This window comes from Prosopis cineraria, unplaced genomic scaffold (genome assembly GCF_029017545.1).
Source record: "Prosopis cineraria cultivar Desert tree isolate PC_DT_omini unplaced genomic scaffold, ASM2901754v1 PC851, whole genome shotgun sequence".
NCBI classification, from domain to species: domain Eukaryota; kingdom Viridiplantae; phylum Streptophyta; class Magnoliopsida; order Fabales; family Fabaceae; genus Prosopis; species Prosopis cineraria.
Window position 1 is genome coordinate 20,566 of NW_026556176.1, and position 19,981 is coordinate 40,546.

The window sequence follows — 19,981 nt, forward strand, 5'->3', positions numbered from 1 at the left end:
GCAAATTTAAACTAATTCAAATTAAATGATTTCAACAACCATTCTATATATTTAGTCTGAATCGATAAGAATTCACGTCAGAATTTTTGAATTAATATTTGTATACAGAATGAACGATGAAATTCAAATGAACAAAGTTAATAAATTTGATTAACTTCATGATTTCTGGCCTAAAAAGTAATTGTGAAATAGGAGCTTTGGTCGAATATATGGCAATACGAGTAAAACATTGAACTCTTAAATGTGTAATAAATTGCGAACAGATAATATTAAATCGTAGTAGACGAGTAATTAAATATGGGTATTTAATTCAGATTACATTGCCAATCAATCATGGATGATGGCATTGGGTAATTGATAGGATAATTATCAATCTTTTTGCCAACCAATTTATTATCAATTCAATTTATTGTTAAACATTTATTAATATTGATATTACTTAAAAATTCTAGTAATTTTGTTCTTTGACATATATTGCCAAACAAATCAATCTTCCAGTAAATTTTGTTTGACGTAAAAAATTTAAAATAAAAATAGTGCGAACCCACCAAACACTTTGATTAACTGGTTAAGAAATTGATTCTCTTTAATCAAAAGTTTGGAGTTCGAGTTCTAAATATATAACAATAATTAAATTTTTAATAAAATATGTATAATTTAAAGAGGTACTTACAAATTACCGATCCGATTAATCTAAGATCAAAGAGCTACAATAAGAAGGGGGAAGAGAACAAAAAATAGTCCTAAAACGGCATGCGACGCCATCAATACTGATCCGTTTCTAGCATAAAGGCGTGCCACGTGCAATACATTCACAGCTTGGTAGCTTTTTAAATATGAACCTAAACAATTTCATTTTGAGCCTTCTCTTCTCTAAACACTCACTACTCTGCAATCTCATCTTTCTTTCTCCTTCAGAGCATCAACAATGGCTTCTTTCTTCTCCATGCCCACTACTGTGCCTCTCTCGCTGTCGCTCATGCTCGCTTTTCTTCTTATTCCGTCATCTGAAGGCCGAGATTACTTGGTCGGAGGCGCTGAGAATGCTTGGACGCTGCCTCGTCCCTCTCCGGATTACCTCAGTCACTGGGCCCATAGGCGACACTTCAGAGTCGGCGATGCTCTCTGTAAATACTCTCGCTATTCTTCTCTTTTCGATCTCCAGATCCTTTTCTGTTTTAATTTCCTTATCTGTCTTCAGCACGTCGTCGCTGCTTCGCCGTTCGTTTTTCTTCAGCTTTTGGTAGAGGAAACGATAACGGTTACATCTGATTAGATTTGAAGCTGTTTTTGAATTCTTGATGGTGATTATAAATGCTGTCGATAATGAATGCGCAGTATGGAAATACGATCATAAAACAGAGTCGGTGCTGGAAGTGAAAGAGGAAGATTATAAAAGCTGCAACGTAGCGAATCCGACATCAAAATACAATGACGGAGAAACCAAGGTAGAGTTGAAACGCCGAGGTTCATTCTACTTCATTAGTGGGGCAGACGGTCATTGCCAGCAGGGCTTAAGGCTGGATCTGGTGGTTCGCTCCGATCAGCACGGGGGTCATGGGTCGCCGTCGCCTTCTCCGTCTCCTGCACCTGCACCTTCTCCATCTCCGTCACCGACACCTGCACCTGCACCTGCACCGGCAAAGAATGGCGCCGCCGCTTTAGGCAGTGGCGGATTCCTTGGCCTTGTAATGGGTATGGGCGTTACGTTGGTTATGATGATGATCTGATGTGAGCATGCGTCTCTTGTGATTCAATAGCCTTAATTTTTGCTGTCTGTTTGTGAACATATCTGAACTAGCCACTAGGCTACTAGCTGGAATTGCGAGAGATTTACTAAGTATAATTAACTTAAAAATTTCTCAATAAAGTTATTATTTGAAATAATCAATCAGTTTTTTGACCAATTAAGTCTCTTGTCTTCTCCGCAAAACAAATTTTTTACTTGGTCCTTGTCCCAATTATAACACACTTATTTTATTAAAATAAAAAATTGGCTGTTAATTCATTAAACATGTTTTTGAATGAATTTTCTAGTGTTACTCTCATTAAAAATAAGAAGAGAGAGAGGGTACGCAATATAAGATAAGTCATAAAATTGAATTTATAAGAAAAATAAAATTTAAAAATAATAACGAATAACTATTTATGTGCGAAGGAAAAAAAAAAAGAAAAGAAAAACTTCTAAAAGGTTCTCCCGGAGGGAGCATTTTTGTTTTATTTTAAATGTAACCGAACATCTCATATTGGCTTGGAGAAATTAATTTGGCTTTTCATTTTGGTATTAATGTCTTTGAAATGTGGTATTTCTTGTTTCCCATTTTATAAAATATTTTTTTAGATAAAATTGTAAATACCAGTACGTTCAATTAAATATAATTTAAAATTTTAATTTCTTAAAAAATATGAACTTCAAAAAATATTATTTTTTAATAATGAAAAAAGAGACAGATATTTGAGAAGTGAAATGATAGAAATAATATTATAATAAGTTTTACGAATATAATGAATCATTAGTTTTTTTTTCAAAATATTTTATATTATGAACATCAAATCATTTTAATTTTTTTTTTGTGATTAGTGAGTATTAAACACGTCAGATTAAAAATTGAGATATTTTAATTGTTAAATAAAATCCTTAAAGCCGGTCACAAATTGTTACTGTGTTTGTCCGTCAAACTGCGTTTAAACAAACAAATAAATTCTATAGCTACAAATTAAGGTTGACGTGAACGTTAAAGGCTCTCGTTATTTGTACAAATAGTTAATAATTTAAATATATGAATGTAATAATTTAATTAGGAAAGGTTTATCTTTTGCTTTTCGTACATATAATATCTATTATCAATAGAGTTTACTTTTTATACTATAAAAAATAACATAACCAACCGAAAAAGAAAAAAAAGAAGCTTGATTTTTTTCCGTTTTGACTTTCAATCTATGAGCAATATATATTAGTTGTAAATCTCTCCCGACGCATTGTAAAGTCAATATTGTTCTACGTATCAGGGTGTTTGAAATCTCTCTTCATAACACTTTCCATTCATTTCACCTCCACGCTATATAAATTAATTTGCATTGTAACATTTGCAATGAATTCATTAACTATTTACACATCAACAAACAATTTATAAAATATTAACACTTACTATCTATTTATAGATTCCACTCACTTCTCGCTGTCAATTTTAAGCAAAGAAATAAAAGGGCGGTTTCGTGATGAAGGTACATACGGAAGCCATCTCGTGTAGAAAAGGTCAAACAGTACTTAATTACTGAACGCAGGAGTCTCCCAATTCTCTCTTTGTTAAACACTCCGAAACTTTTTTTCATGGACGACAACTGCCACGTGTCAATCCCACAAAAGCGTCCAGGGTCCTCCACCCTCCAATTGTACACGGTCCCATTATTTGTCGCCTCGTGTTATTCTCTCGCACCAATCCTCTCTCCCAAACACCAACACATATAAAAACCACACAAACCCATCAAAGAGACAAATCGATGTAAAACAATCAATATCAAAACAAGATCCTTCTCACAACAACAAGTTTGAGATCATATATATATATATATATATTATTCAGTTCAGTATAATATGGTTGGAGGAGGGAGAGAGAAGATGGCGGGAACAGAGGCAGCTGAGAATAAGGGGGCGTCTTCTTCTTCTTCTTCTTCTTCGTCATCGGGTCGACAACATTCGACAGAGGTACTGAACCAACGTAAGAAGCTGCCAGTGTGTCCGATGAGAATGGCTGTTGCAGGGTTTGCAGCAACAGTGGTGTTGGGTTACGTGGTGTTGTACTCCAAGAAGAAGCCTGAAGCTTCGGCCATGGACGTCGCCAAGGTTACCACCGGAATGTCCACTCCCGACGACACTCATCCTCGTCAATAGGACCCTTTCTCTGATCTTGTACTCCTGTTTTTGCATGGCTCAATTTATTGCCTTTAGATTATATATATACATATATATATATATATATATATTCCAAGTTACTCTTTTATATGTCAAGGTAAATTTATCTAATTGATCTTGATCTCTTGTTTTTCAAGCGTCGAGAAAATACTTAATGCTGGACTTCATAGCAAATTAATTTCTTTCTTCGGGAAAATATATACAGTATTTTTCTTTTCTTTCATAATTAACCATTTATTGTATATTATACATATACTCTACGATGGAAGACTTATTTTTTTAGCTACGACTAAAAACAATGACAATATTTACGGTTCTCGTCCCTAAATTAAAAGTGAATGTTGTTTTATTTTGCCTTGATTATTTTTTTTTTGTAGTAGAGAAAAAAAATCTCACATCTAATAATTAAAAAATAAATTATGAATATATAAAGTTCAGAAGTAACTGAGTGATTTAAGTTATTTCTATAAAATAATAAGCAATGTTTAAATTGACATGCTTAATATAAAAAGTTGACATTTTGTGGCTTAATTCCCCTGTGTCTCAAAATCATGCTTGCTTATTCCCTCCAAGCTAGTAATTAATTAAACATCCTGATCTTGTATCCAAAAATAATAATAGTTTATGAACATATCGGGGAACATCATGATTCTCCGACGATCCACCATAGAAACATGATGATTTTGTGCTTGCATCGCCGCTCTCTTAGGAGGATTTTTTTTTATATTTTAAATAATGACATTTTATTGACTTGCAATTTGCATCAATGCTTATTTTTAAATCATCATTCTCACTAATATTTTTTTTATATAAAATTCTCACTAAATTTTACTGCAATGTGATCCTCTAATCTTATCTAAAAAGCTAGCACTTCCAATATGATTTATCAAATCAAAGGAAATATTAAAATTTATTAATTTTATTTAAAAATTTAATAAGTTTTTAATTCCACTCCTATTAAAATATATATACTTCAGTAGAAATTTTTTTATATAGACTCAACGTACCACATCATCTATGTTCTCTATGCTCTGAAGCAAGTAAACACATTAAAATAAATTATGTATATTATACAAATCAATTATCATACTATAAATGTAAATAAATTATACGACTGATGATGATAGAAAAAAAAAGGACAATTAATTAAAGATTCACTCTATTTTGAAAATAAAATTATAAAAAATAATGACACTTAAACTTTTATTTAATTGAACCCATTATAACATAGTATGTTTATATAAAATTATAAAATTGTTTTATAAATAAAACAAAAAAAAAACCTTCCCTTTCAACGATTAATACATGAGTACATTGATGAAATAGAAATGAAAAAATTACATACAAATTTCATACTCCCTTCATTGATGAAGAGTTAGGTGTTAAAAAATATAAAATATTTTTAATCTTTCAAGATGTAAACATTGTCTTTATAATTATTATAGGGTGTTTAATAGGAATAAATATAAAAATATAGAATTAATTTAAAAGTATATAATTATTTTATTGAGAGTGATATTTAATTAAAAATACTTTACATTTTTAAATGGAGAGGGAGTATAATATATTTAAATAATATAAGAATTATTGATAACTTAATAAAAAAATAACAACACATTTAATTGTCATTTTTCTTTTCTTAGTTGTCAATAAATTTTGTGGTGCTTAATTGGTTTGCCTGAAATTTAAAGCAATGTCATTGAAATTGGACTGAACCAAACGGGTTTAACCGGTTTGATTGCCACCCATTGAACAAAATAGTTTGGTTCAACCAGTTGAACCAATCCTTGAACCAATCTGGCATTTGACTTGAGTTGACTCAGATTGAACCGGCCGGTTTTAAGAGAACCGGCTTTGATTCGGAGATCGGACTCGAGTCAACTCGATTCAAAGCCAAAAAAATTTAGACTATGTTATTTAGATTTATAATTTCTCTTCTGTAACCACTAATTCTCTCTTTTTCTCTCTTTTTTAATCTCTCTTTTATGGCCTAAATTTAATTTCTAACTTCTCCTTCAATCTTTGCCTCCAACTCTAGAAATCCAACCTTTAATATCGAGACTGAAAGCTTGTAAGTCATGATATAATGGCATACCTCTAGCTTCAATATTTTCTTTCAAGAGCACAAACTTGTATTGACATGCCTTTACTTCTAACTTCAACGGTTCAAATATCTAACTTTTGGAATGAGATACCAAGCACTATTAACAAATTAATATTTTATTTATATAGTTATACATATAAATATTATTTTTTATTTAATTTTTATATTTTTGGTTTGACTGCTGATTTAATTGATTAGATCATAAAAATTACGACCTGTTAGTCTTTTCCGTTTGATATCCAAAATGGGTTTCAAAACACTGATTTAAAGCAATGGTCCCAAAGAAAATGCCATTTCTTACGCGAACATAGCGGGCGGCTACTGCATGTGCTTGCCGATAGCAGTTCGGTTCGTGCAGGCATCGCCGTTTCCGCAGTTCACTAAAACTGACAGTTTCTTAGCTCTCCCTCCTTCTCTCTCTCTCTCTCTCAGAAGGATGATGTGAGCCTTCCGGAGATTCCGCTCGGCGATCTTTCTGGTTCTCTCCTTCTCTTGCTATGCGATTCTACCGCACCTATTGAAAGATCGTGCAATTGTTTTCAAGGTCTAATTCTATTCTCTTTTTACTTGCATTTTGATGAAAACCAGTGTTAGAGTTCCCAGATTTACTTCGGCTTATTTCTTGTGGCTGATGCTGAACTTTTCATACTGGTGCAGCTGTTGAGAGTTGAGGCATTTTATAGTAATATTTTTTCTTTCTTTGTCTTTTAAAATGAATAATTTGAATTCGTTCTTTTGATGTATATGTTGATTTGACTTTATGAACCGAGAAAATACAGGTTCTTCTCGAGTCTTGACCCAATTTTTTCGGTTCGGGTGGAGAGGTTCCGGGGTCTGATGTGAGGTTATTTCCCAGAAATAGCAATATCAGCACATCAAAATGGATTTGAGTTTAAATGGGCATTTCTTTAGATAACCAACTTATCTGACTTAGAGTGTGAGTTTTAGATGTCACCTTTGTTGAAACGACAGAGTAATCGTGTATGATAGTTGATCTGTAAAATGGAAATGAACACCTTCTTGAATAATCTTGTTCACTCGTACGATGAAATATTAAGTGGTAAAGGGACTGAGTTTATGTTGATTTTGGTGGGAGCATTCTGGATATCTGAGGTTAAAGACCAGTTCAAATGTGGTCATTGGTTAAGCTTGTCTTCTTTGTCGTGTTGTTGTTCAGTTGCTTTAGTTGCAATCGCAACTCAGCCTAATTGAAAGGAAGTTTGTGATTGGAGATGGAAGGTTTGTTTGTACTCCCTCCAGTCCACACTGTTAACTAATTCATCAAGATTAAGAAAATTAGTTTGATTAGTTATTTGTAATTAATGTGTCAAATATTATACTACTCTTCACAATTATCCCTAGCATTTAATGGATGTCTTAACTAATAATGACTTTTTACCAATATATATATATATATTACTTTAGGTAGTAATCTTAAACTGTATTGGGGATTTACGCTAATTCTCAATTTCAGACTATTTATGGCAATTTATTTCAATGTGCTTAAAGGATTTGGAACTTATATTTAGGTCGCACAAGTAGTAGCATTAAATTCAAGTGGCAGAATTCACTAAATTTAAGTGGTACAAGTCACTGGTTTCTGTGGAATGGCAACTAGTGTATGTGGGTGCTATCAGTCTTCATTATAGGGTAGATCGATTTTTAGATTGTAGCACTTGAAGGGAACAGACAAGAGCTAAAGTTTCCTAATGCGTATGTCATTCCTATAATCATATTTTCCAGAAGTTGAATTGGGAATAGCATCAGGCAGATTCGAGAGGCTTTTATGGGTCATTGTTGGGTTTTGTTTTGTTTGGCTGCAGGTTTTATATATTGGGTATATGTGATCAACTTTTCAAAGATGTTTGACTGTGGTTACAAGGCTCATTACATGGATGGTCAGCGGGAAAAATTTTTGAGGTACCAAATATAGTTCTGCAAGGTTATATTTTGGAGAGGTGTGGATTAGAAGATTGTTAGTAATATTTCTATGTACTTTTACTCGATTTCATTGGTTTGAAATCATCAAACTTGAGCATTCTTTACTGTAATTGAACATGGGTATTGATCTTCACAAGCATAATTTGGTACTTGTGTAAACAATTTTCTGCCACAACCTTGTTTTTGAAAAATTTAGAATTTATATTTCTTGTCATTGTTTTTTTCATGGCAACAAATACATAAGATAGTATAATACTACACCAGCAGCATAAATATCTTTAATTGGTTTTTAGCTATAAAGAATTCAAAATTTGCCAGCGACAAGATATTGACCATTTGCCAAGTCTTTCATTTGTAGCATGAGAAGTAGAAAATTTTGATTCTTGGGGCACTTGTAAGATGTAGTGAAGTGAGTTTCTAATTGGCAACATAGACTTTTAATTGTAAGATGCCTTTCATAGAAACAGTTAATTGAGCTCCTTTTCTTGAAATGAGAACGGATTAGTATATTACTCTTCAGCTTATTGAGGTCTTGGTCCTAATAGGTACATGTGATATTGACAAGCCATTATCCCATTTTTAGAACCTTCAATTAATCTTTATGTTCATACATATGAGGGGAATTGATCTTTCTCAGCATTTTTTTTTTAATTTTAGGTTGGATGACTTGGACTCTAGACCATCTCCATCTTCTGATGCTGGGCTTGATGAATGTGGATTTAGTATGGTTAAATTAAGCCGTGGTGGTTATACAAGAATTGGAACCACTGGATCTTTTAAAAGAGGAATGAGAATGGGATCTGAAGGACTAAAGTCAATTGGCCGATCACTTGGATTTGGGGTATCTAGGGCAGTCTTCCCAGAAGACCTTAAAGTATCAGAGAAGAAGATATTTGATCCTCAAGACAAATTTTTACTCTTATGGAATAAGCTTTTTGTAATCTCATGCATTTTGGCTGTCTCTATTGATCCATTGTTTTTTTATCTCCCTGTGATCAATGATTCAGTTAACTGTCTTGGTATAGACCGAAAGTTGGCGATCATAGTTAGCACTATAAGAACAATCATTGATGCTTTCTATCTTATACGCATGGCTCTCCAATTTCGCACTGCTTATATAGCTCCATCGTCTCGTGTCTTTGGACGGGGTGAACTTGTTATAGATCCATCACAAATAGCCAAGCGATACATGCAGCGATATTTCATTATTGATTTCCTTTCAGTGCTGCCCTTGCCACAGGTTGAGAAAATTCTATTAACCTGAAACTATATTTTTTATGCTGTAAGATTATTTTCCTTGGATTTTTTAATGATTGCTTTGTATTCAATCCTTGCTTTCCTTTCTTTTTTAAAATTTCCGTCATTAGCATAGGAAATGTGCTACAAGATTTTTTTTATGATAGATGGTTTTTTTGGCTATAAATATATTGAACTCTTAATTTGGTAGACTTGTGGAGGCTTGGGTGTTCTTCTTGTTAATACCGTTGACTTCAGTTTTAATATTCTGCTTGCTTTTTGATATTATGCTGAAGCACGTGACTTTATTCTGGGGACCTATTAATTATTAATATACTAAATACCTATGAAGGACAGACATGTCATAAAAAGGAAAAAAGAGCCATTTATGTGTCATAGACATCTTCAGATTTCTGTGAGACACAGCACTGCACAAAGTAGTATTCATACATTTCAGATCATGTTTGTTCTGTGTCACTTTCCATGTTTCTCAGATTGCAACTTCTCTTTTGGCTGTTTTACTGCACGCCAGACTGGAAAGTTGATACTTGTGAGAGAGATTAATAATCTCAAATCAAAGTAGCCAGAAGTAGCTCAATATTCTTCTAGCAGATCACCTGGAATCCACTGGGTAGAAGTCTGGTTACATGGGAAATCCTTGGATAGTACTCATAACTGAAAATATAAACTGTACCTCGTTGTTCACGCAGGAGGTGCTTTAATAGGTGTAAACATATAATGAACTTGAATAACAGGTCAGTAATCTTCTCAAACTCTCCAAATTCCCCACTCATATTTTAATTATTTATTGCTATTAATTATTGATACCACACTAATTCTACCATAACTAAAAATGACTCAAAGCTGTTCAATCATATCTGTAAGGATAGTCACCACTAAAGTTATATTTAAATTAAGAAAATAATAAATGATTAATAATGACCCCTTTATCCTTCATCAAAGCCATCCTAGGAAACTGGTCTCTATGGTAGATTTCTTTCCATGACTTTTGTTGTGATTGGGTATGTTAAGCATACTGTATGATGCTGGTTAGGATTTGAATGACTTGCAATTATTTTCCAGCTTTATGCAACATGTTCCTTTATAGCTATCGTTGTTTTCAAAACTATTGATACTATAAAATGAGATTTTTGTATTACCAGGAAGATGGCGTTTCCATATTACAGCATCTATTTTAAGGAGTATAAGAAAACTCAATTTATATGGTTTCCCTTTCTGTTTTCTTTTTCTGTCCGTGTATTCAGATTGTAGTTTGGAGGTTTCTTCAGAGGTCAAATGGTTCGGATGTACTGTCAACAAAAGAGGCATTGCTGTTCATTATCTTGCTTCAGTATGTCCCTAGATTTCTCCGAATGGTACCATTGACTTCAGAGCTTAAGAGAACAGCTGGTGTCTTTGCTGAAACTGCATGGGCAGGAGCTGCGTATTATTTGCTATTATACATGCTAGCCAGTCATGTAAGTGTTTGTTATCTTTTCATCATGTTTGCTGCTGTTAGTTTTCCAGCCTTGATCTAATCAAAGTTATTATATATTCTCCAGTTGCATTATTATGCTTGCTATCCTATAATCACTTATCATTTTTTCCAGGAATTTATTTTTGGTTCTTTTCTACTGATGATTCCTTACAGATAGTTGGGGCTTTTTGGTACTTGTTAGCTGTTGAACGCAATGATTCATGCTGGCAGAAGGCTTGTAGTGAAAATGGGTGTAATAACAATTTCTTGTACTGTGGCAACCAACTCATGGAAGGGTATAGTGCCTGGCAAAATAGGAGCAAAGATATTCTCCATTCACAGTGCTCTGTAGATCCTGAAAACCCACCTTTTGATTATGGAATTTTTACCCAAGCATTTTCATCTGGCATTGTTTCATCTAAGGTATTTATCTCTAAATATTGCTACTGTTTATGGTGGGGGCTCCAGAATTTGAGGTAATAAAATCTATTCCCTTTCGAGGTTTGCTTCATGTATACTGTCTCAGCATTTATGACAATTACATCGTGATTTGTGACATTTATGTTATATTCTTCTGCCTCATTAGCGATTATGATAAAACCATTCATTGACTTTTTACTCGATAACTTTGATTTTTGATTTGCAATTGTCTTTAGCATGGTATCACACATAAATACTGAGCTTTTCTGCAAGAAAATCTGGTGATGTTTTGAATGTTGTTCACTTTTCCGCTTTCCGTTGAATCCAATTACTGGATTTGAAGAATTCCAACCAGTTTCTAAGGACTTTGACATCTAGGGTATTTGGTTCTTCCTTCAAATCCATAAACTAAATTTCAAAGTTAAGAGAATGTACCTCATTGACTTAGTTATGTCACCTCATAAATCAGTTGCAAGTTGTCAAACTCTCTGTCCTGCTTCTGAAATCTGTCTCTAAATTAGTTCTGCAAGCACGTTATGCATTCAAATGACTTGACATTTGTCATTTTATAATTTTCTGGTATTTTACAGAATGGTTTTCTCAGTTGAAAGTGCTAATATTCTGTGACTTCAAATTTTCACGGAAATGCTTGTTTGAACTTTTTACTTCTTCAGAGAGATTCCTTTTAAACTATATAAATTTCAGCCATAGTGCTTGTTCTGTATTTTGTTCTTATAAATTATGCTTACATCTTTCACTGAACTACAGTACACTTGGCCAAGGACTTCAAACCAGCACCTATGTTGGGGAGGTTGTATTTTCAATAGCGCTAGCCATTTTTGGGCTTATCCTCTTTGCACTCCTGATTGGTAACATGCAGGTATACTTAAAAATAGTGGCTTAGCTTATGTGCATCTCTGATTGAATTATTACTACGTTGGGAATAAGATTACCCAGACTCTTGAAACATGAACCATGCAACATGTAATTGCTCACATCAAATACAGTGAAAAAAAAGTAAATGGCATTGCATGTTCCAACTTGCAATCCATTTCATATGGAAGCTAGTTGAGTGAGAATAAATGACATTGAGTGCTGTTGTTAGATTTTTTGACCAGAGGTGCCCGGGCAGTTGGAGATGCCATACGATGTAATGTTACATTGAGATCCTCGCTCTAATCCTTTTTATTTGTGAAAGCATGCATAGATGACAATGAAATGATGCTATTTCTATATTTGCCTGCGTATTTTACTGTTGAGAAGTAATTGTGTTCATACAAAGAAAGATCCATGATGGTTCTGCATTAAGAATTTAAAGCAACTAGACATTCAAATTCCAGAAAAAAATAATAAAAATAAAGACACGCACGTGTCCACAGATAATGAAAATGGAGTACTTGAATGTTTTGAAGTTTATTGTTCTAAATTCATCTCTCTCTCTCTCTCTCTATATTATATATATATATATATATAGATGTATGTCTCAATCCATCCATCTGGTAGCAGTTTCCTGGGCTGGTCCCATACCATTTGACTCATTTTTCTTTATGTCTTTGTAAGTAGTTCTCAAAGGTTAAATTCATGTAGGTGTGAGGAGCAGATTCATAGTGAGAGATACTGAGGCTTTTCACTTTTGCTTTGGTTACAGACGTACCTTCAGTCTCTTACCATTAGGCTTGAGGAAATGAGAGTCAAAAGACGTGATTCAGAACAGTGGATGCATCATCGCTTGCTCCCCCATGAGCTTAGAGAGCGTGTTAGACGCTATGATCAATATAAATGGTTGGCAACACGTGGTGTAGATGAAGAAAATTTGGTGCAGAATCTACCAAAGGATCTTAGAAGAGATATTAAGCGTCATCTTTGTCTAGCTTTAGTTAGAAGGGTATGCTGTGAAATACTTCAATTCGTGCATTGGCCAAAAAAGAAAACGGACAAACACTTCAATTTGAGCAAAACACCCAAAAAAAAAAAAAAGGACAATTCTAGCTCTCATTATAAAACCATCTTTGACCCCAAAAAAAAAAAATTGTAAAACCATCTTTTCTTAGGATTTTTTCCTTTGTCAATTATACATACTTGCACCGACAGCAGTTCTTAAATTTTTGTGGGTCTTACGTGGAAACTTTTACAAAACGTCGACAAAATATTCCAAGTTTCTGCCAATTTTTTTTTTTTTTTTCAGTCACTCCCCACTTCGTCAAGTTTCTGAGTAGTATATGTGGCCCAAAGATATTCTGGAATGCTTTAAATAAGTGGCGTTTGAACTTTTTTCCCTGCTCATAGCATTTTTTTTTAAATTGTTATCAACTATTCATCAGGCATTGTTGGTATTTAAAAAAAAAAAAAAACTATTCGTCAGGCATGAGTATGGATGAATTTGTTTATTTATTGACTGCTTCTCTTACATTGTAGGTTCCAATATTCGAGAGTATGGATGAGAGCTTACTTGATGCAATTTGTGAGAGACTGAAACCATGCTTGTTTACGGAGAATGCTTTCATTGTCCGGGAAGGAGATCCAGTTGATGAGATGCTTTTCATCATCCGTGGTCGCCTCGAGAGTGTTACGACAGATGGTGGGAGAAGTGGATTTTTTAACCGCACTTTCCTTAAAGAGACAGACTTCTGTGGCGAGGAGCTTTTAACTTGGGCCTTGGATCCCAAATCTGGTTCCAACCTTCCATCTTCTACCAGAACAGTTAAGACACTTGCAGAGGTGGAGGCTTTTGCATTGATTTCTGAAGATTTAAAGTTTGTTGCAAGTCAATTTAGGCGCCTCCATAGCAGGCAGGTTCAACACACCTTCCGCTTTTACTCACAACAATGGAGAACTTGGGCTGCTTGCTTTATTCAAGCAGCCTGGCGTCGTTATTGCAAGCGGAAGATTATGGAGCTTCGTCAAAAAGAAGAATGCGAGGAATCAGGAGGAGTTCGCAACAATACCGGTGGTGGTTCATACAGTATTCGTGCCACCTTCTTAGCCTCAAGATTTGCAGCCAATGCTCTTCGCGGGGTTCATCGCAGCAGGAATGCCAAGACTTCCAGAGAATTGGTGACCCTACGAAAACCACCAGAGCCTGACTTTACTGCAGATGAATGATGCAGACTATAACTTGTAAGCCTGGTTTCATTGGCCAACTTTGTTTTGTTTTTTGTTTTGGTTGGAATGATCAAGAAAGGCTACATGTAATGATTTTACACTCAATATAATTGCAGCTTTGAGGCTTGCATCAATTTTTGTTTGGCCTTAATAAATACATCATTCCTAAATGATAGCATACATTAAATACATCAAAATATACTTCATTGCAAGAATTGTGAGGCTTGCAAGAGTTGAAGACTCTTTCATTTTAACTCAGCAGTAAGCCAACTGGCTCTTTTAGGCCTGCCTCAGTGAGCATATAATATGATGCTCTATAATAAATTCCATCTTTGAGGTCATTTGGCTGAAATGAGTGAAGGAATACCTCCTTTTTCTATTGATAACCTTTATGAACAAAAATGTATGTGCTGGGTAACGTTTCAGATATTTGGTTTTTATAATCTTTCGAACGAAGATTAGATATATATTATAAGACCTTAGTTGTAGGAAAAAGTATTGCTCTACTTTTTTCTGTATATCTTAGCTAGGCTATTGCATCGTATATTTTATTTAAAGAAGTCACTTTCAAATTAGAATTATTTTTAAAAAGTTTTTTTTCTTATAATGAATCAACTTTATACAAAGTCACCTGTGCAAGTGAAAGTCAATTAGATAATATGCTACACTATATTCATAAAGCTAGTCCAGGTTAGTGTTTTAAATAACAGTTACCAGAAATATTAATGATATAGAACAAGATTTATGTGAAGTTCCACATTCACAGTATCCATATAAACTGATTCAGTTTCTGAAGACAGAATCTAAATCAAGGTGTACATTACACTTGCGAAAATTTCTTTTCAAAATGGGTATCGTGGACGGCAAGATTACGTAACAGGCTTCATGAACGTCTCGTACAAAACATGAGGATATTAAACAAAAAGAGAAGAACTGGGGAAGAAGTATACGTGAACAAAGTATTTAAACAAACTTGAATCCAGAAAAACAACCTATACTGAAGTGACTAACAGTTTTATGTTTAAACTTGAACCAATGTTCTAGCCTAAGGATCCAACAGTTCCCTGTTCCAAATAAAAATAAGACCTGGCCAAAAAGATTCAACGACCCAATAATTTTCTTTGACTTTGCTAGGATCAGTCAATTTTCACTGAGGAGTAGATGAGCCTGGTGAACCAAAAGCAGGCATAGAAACCAATTGTGCCAGTCAACATAAAAAAGGCATATGAGAGAATTAGCATATACCCAAAATACAAAACCCCAGATACTGGTTTTGTGATCTCAAGCTTTGTGAAGAAGTAAAAAGCTGTATAGAGGAAAAGGTAGAGTGCTGAGGAACCTGCAGTCAAATAGGACCTCCACCACAAAGGTAGTCCTCACTACACAGCTGGAAGTAGCAGAGAACAATTGAGATCTCAGCACAAGTGACAATGAGGATTATGAAAACGATAAACAGGAAACCGAATATGTAGTAAAATTGATGTAACCAGATAGATGTAAGAATGAAGAAAAGCTCGATGAAGACAGCACCAAATGGGAGTATTCCTCCTATCAGAATGGAAAAGACTGGGTTCATATACCATGCCTGCTCAGGGATCTGCCGAGCAATTTTGTTTGTCTTTACAGGATCCTCAGGCGCTGGCTTTCTAAAGCCCACATAGGCACCAAGGAAGACAAGCGGTACTGAGATTCCAAACCATAGGAAAACCAGAGCAAACATTGTTCCAAATGGCACAGCCCCAGAAGACTTCTGGCCCCAAATTAGAGCATTTAGAACAAAGAATACTGCAAAGACAGTGGCAGGAAACATGAAGGCCGTCTCGAGAGCGAGCTTTTTCCACTCCGTGCCCTTGAATATCTTATAAAGGCGAGACGAAGAGTATCCAGCAAAATATCCCATAAAAACCCGAGCAATAGCATTACCGTCATCAAGCTCCCTCTATTTGATGGGGAAAGAAATCCAAGGGCAGCAAATATAATGGTAACAAGAATCATTCCAAAAATTGAACACCTGTTCCAACATAGACACAGAGTAAGTCTGACTTTGACGGAGGCCTGAACACATCCCCATGGACAAGTTTCCATCCTGTCTCTTCTTGGCTTCTGCTTCTTGGGTCTCTAACTGGTTATACTTGGATATGTCACGGTAAAGTGTCCGCAACATTATCATAGCCACCATACCAGAAAGGAAAAGTACAATCATTAAAGAGTTAATAATTGAAAACCAGTGAATCTGATCGTCAGCCATTAGAAGATAGGTATCCCAGCGAGATGCCCACTTCACTTCACTATCCTACAAGGTTAAATTCCAAATGTTACAAGGAAAACAAGACCAAAACCCAAGCCTCAGTGACAATGTGCAGTTATTCAGTCACCATGAATTATACTAACTCACCTGGAACTCAACATCATATGTAAAGATAATTTCCTTCTTGTCTTCAACCTCCTGTGGAGATTCAGAGCTGGTGACTAACTTCCTTGCATGAGGATCACATGTAGTTAAGCGGCTTTTCTCATTCCACTCGCCTTCATATTGATGATTGACACTACATTCATGAGAATAATGTCAATCACAAGTAAAACCAACAATTAAAAAAAAAAAATTCAGAAAGCATAAGATCATGAGACAACCTGAAAGGCTTAACCTCAAAGCCTACAATCCTTGACGACCCTGTCACTGGATCAGGATGATACTTGACCATAAATGTTAAGTGGTTGTTGATAAAATATTTTTCATCCTTTTTCTGTTTACAATTCAGTACAGAAGGTCTGATTAGGTTCAGATCAACGATTAAAAGTTGAGGTCATTGCACTATTACTTACTCCAGCGTATTGTCCTTTAAGACCGGCAAGAAAGCCATGCAGGTACACTATAGAAGATTCTTGATCAGGTCTTCGTAGAGGAACAACCAAAGGAAGATTGTCTAAAATCCTGCAAAAATATTTATGTCACAAGGGCTCAAGAGACAGAAAGCTGTGAATGTAAAATTCAAGGTCATTATTGACTCACATGTTCACTCGATACTCATCATCTATCTTTTCCTTAAACTCTTTGGCTGTCTTTGCATTAAGAGTTACGCGACAAACAACATTGCACATTTGAGGTTCCCTCATTTTAAACTGGAAGAATAAAATTAGTTTAAATTTCTGAGTTGAACATAATAAGCAAAAGGAAGAAAGTCATAATTTGTCCACAAACCACATAGGGAGAGTTTTCAATGCGATCACCACGAAGAACTTCTCCTAGATTCTCTGCACTGTCAATAATTCTACCTGGACGACAATAAGGCAGTGTATAGTAGGAGTAAGGAAGCTGTGTTTTCGTAGAACTCAGTTTGTTCACTTTCACCATCAACGGATCCCCCTAGCACCAATGAGCATAGGTTTAAAAAATAACAGTAATAATATGATTAGGAAATTTTGCCATGCAAGCAATGATTGAATCAGGTAAATGACTATATTGATAGTAAGGAAACCAGCAATTATGTCAGACTAAGACCTTAGAAGTTGCCTGGGAAATGCCAAATTTAGTTGATAATATATAAACTATGATTATGATTACAGTGGCAAATATAGAATGACAATATGTAAAGTATGCACTAGTTTATGTGAGAGAAAACGCATAGCTTATAACTTTCATTGCATGATAGAGGCAGAATACTGAAAAATATATACAAGCGTTATAGGTTCTCTCACTCCATTTATAAGTCACATGATCATCACTAATCAAGTCCTGTAATTGACATCATTTTTGCGGGTCAACTATATAAAGAACACATGTTAATACAAGAATTCAAACCCATAATCCTCGGAAGCAAGAAAAATCGAATTTCGCAAATTTACAAAATGAAATGAGTCGAGCTCATTGCATGTTGAAAGAAAATCAAAATCACTATATTCGAGATGAGAAATTAACTAAAATCCCAAACCAAAAAGGAAATGAAAAGAGTAGAATCATAAAACCAAGACGATCTAGCATTGATCTGACCCGATATTCAACAACAACGGCAAAACAATTATTGACATGCATTCACATGACAAAAAAGAAAAAATGAAATTACCTTCTGGAAATCTTGTGGTGCCACACCGGGAAGATAAAAAGAACTACTATGGACAACGAGCAGAACACACACAGAGATCAATAGATGGCTAGCGAGAGGCCCTCTCGCCATGGTTTCCGACAACCGTGGATCCAAAAACTCTCTATATATCTATCTATCAATCTTTTTTTGTTTTTTTTTGTTTTTTGGGTCTGAACTCTCTATCTATCAATCTATCTGCGAGTTCTAATGAACGAGTCTTCTCCCTCGTCTCCCTGGGTATAAGGTCTTCTCATTTCTCGTTCACAAAAATTGGAACTTCCGACACACAGCTTCGGGTTCTCAACACAAATTGGTGGGATTTGCGTGACGTTTGGCAGATGATTTTGATGCAATTCTAGCCGTATGATCATCGATCCGGTTAAAAGTGTGTGGTAGAGATTGGATCAAATGATCACATATAACTGAATTACCTGCTCACTAAGAAAGCATACCCTCTCTTCATCAAGTGTACTTGCATTAATTTCATTAATAATTACAAACTACACTAATATTTGGTCTTGTCTTTATCGGGTTGGATTCGGATTATTATTATTTTGGTCAAGGTTTCGGATTATTATTAATTAAATCAAAACAAAATTAAAATAGGGTAATTTGCTACTTTTAATTACTATCTGTCAGTCCTACTCCTATTTATAAAGCTAAGAGAAAATAATTATTTATCTTATTTACAAATTATGTCATTAATTTTCATTATAAATTTTTCTTTTCACTTCCATTAAATGATAGAATAATATGTTATTAAAGTTTGCATACTTAAAAAGGGACAAAGTCGAAAGTTTATAAAATTTTCAAACAAAATTAACAAATTTTAATTTTTTTTTAATTTCAATGAAACATGTTGAAAATAATTTATAACAAAATTGAAGAAAGTCCTTACCTACCACATAAAAAGTTAATGTTTTTACCAAAAAAACTTCTCAAAATGAAACTTTTTTTTATAGAAAAAGTAAGAAAAATCTTTCATATTTTTAATATAGTAACTTAACTTTTATAGAAAATGATAATAAATTTATTTTGAATTATGTAAATAATATATTATTTTCTCAAAATATCATAATTCCTGTGAAATTTCTAGAGACTTTTCTATCATTAAAAAATTAATATAAATAATTAAATTTCTTTAATTAAATATTAATTGTCATTCACAAGTTTTATTTTAATATTCATAATTTTTTTTAAAATCACAAGAATTCAAGCAATTTGTAGTTTGTGTTTTGAATTCTGATATTTCCTAAGTGTTGTTTTAAGATTTACAATTTTTTTTTTAAAATTGCAAGAATTCAATAGCAATTTGCAAGTTTGAATTAAGAAAAATTTAATTATTACATTAATTTTTTAATAATAAAAAATTTTAAAAATTTTTTACAAAAATTATGGCATTTTAAAATATTAAAATATTATTTATGTAATTCAAAAAAATTTTATTATCATTTTTCCTAACTTTTATCTGAAAGTAAAATCTTTTATCAGCCTCTCATATCTATTTGCGTGCATAACTATGGTAAAAGTCGTTTGTTCCAACTGACAACAAAAAATATATTCATAATGGGAAGCCAAAAGCTTCTTGATATCGCTATGTAAGAATCTTTTTGGTGAGGAAATAAAATTCTATCAATAAGATAAATCATAGATAACTTAAACAAATTAAGTGTACTTTCCTTATTAAATTAGTTAATAAAATTAAA

General features: G+C 33.8%; 2 protein-coding genes and 1 pseudogene across 3 annotated transcripts; 2 read left to right on the forward strand and 1 right to left on the reverse strand.

The window, feature by feature from the left end:
* Positions 1-880: 880 nt before the first annotated feature.
* On the forward strand, positions 881-1,881 carry LOC129298565 (early nodulin-55-1-like). The gene is made up of 2 exons (XM_054936988.1): positions 881-1,127; positions 1,339-1,881. The coding sequence occupies exons 1-2, from the start codon at positions 929-931 to the stop codon at positions 1,728-1,730; spliced, it is 591 nt and encodes a 196-aa protein (XP_054792963.1). The 5' UTR covers positions 881-928; the 3' UTR covers positions 1,731-1,881.
* A 4,437-nt stretch (positions 1,882-6,318) lies between these two features.
* LOC129298566 (probable cyclic nucleotide-gated ion channel 5) lies at positions 6,319-14,266 on the forward strand. 2 transcript variants are annotated; one of them, XM_054936989.1, is made up of 8 exons: positions 6,320-6,561; positions 7,841-7,937; positions 8,616-9,198; positions 10,460-10,672; positions 10,846-11,147; positions 11,860-11,971; positions 12,740-12,976; positions 13,507-14,265. In XM_054936989.1, exons 2-8 carry the CDS (start codon positions 7,879-7,881, stop codon positions 14,191-14,193), a joined length of 2,193 nt encoding a protein of 730 aa, XP_054792964.1. In that variant the 5' UTR covers positions 6,320-6,561; positions 7,841-7,878; the 3' UTR covers positions 14,194-14,265. The 2 variants fall into 2 exon arrangements, with proteins under 2 accessions (XP_054792965.1, XP_054792964.1); XM_054936990.1 differs by lacking the exon at positions 12,740-12,976 and having other exon boundaries at positions 6,319-6,561; positions 13,507-14,266.
* Positions 14,267-15,059: 793 nt separating this feature from the next.
* Positions 15,060-18,550, reverse strand: LOC129298567 (transmembrane 9 superfamily member 10-like; annotated as a pseudogene).
* Between the last annotated feature and the right edge of the window lie 1,431 nt (positions 18,551-19,981).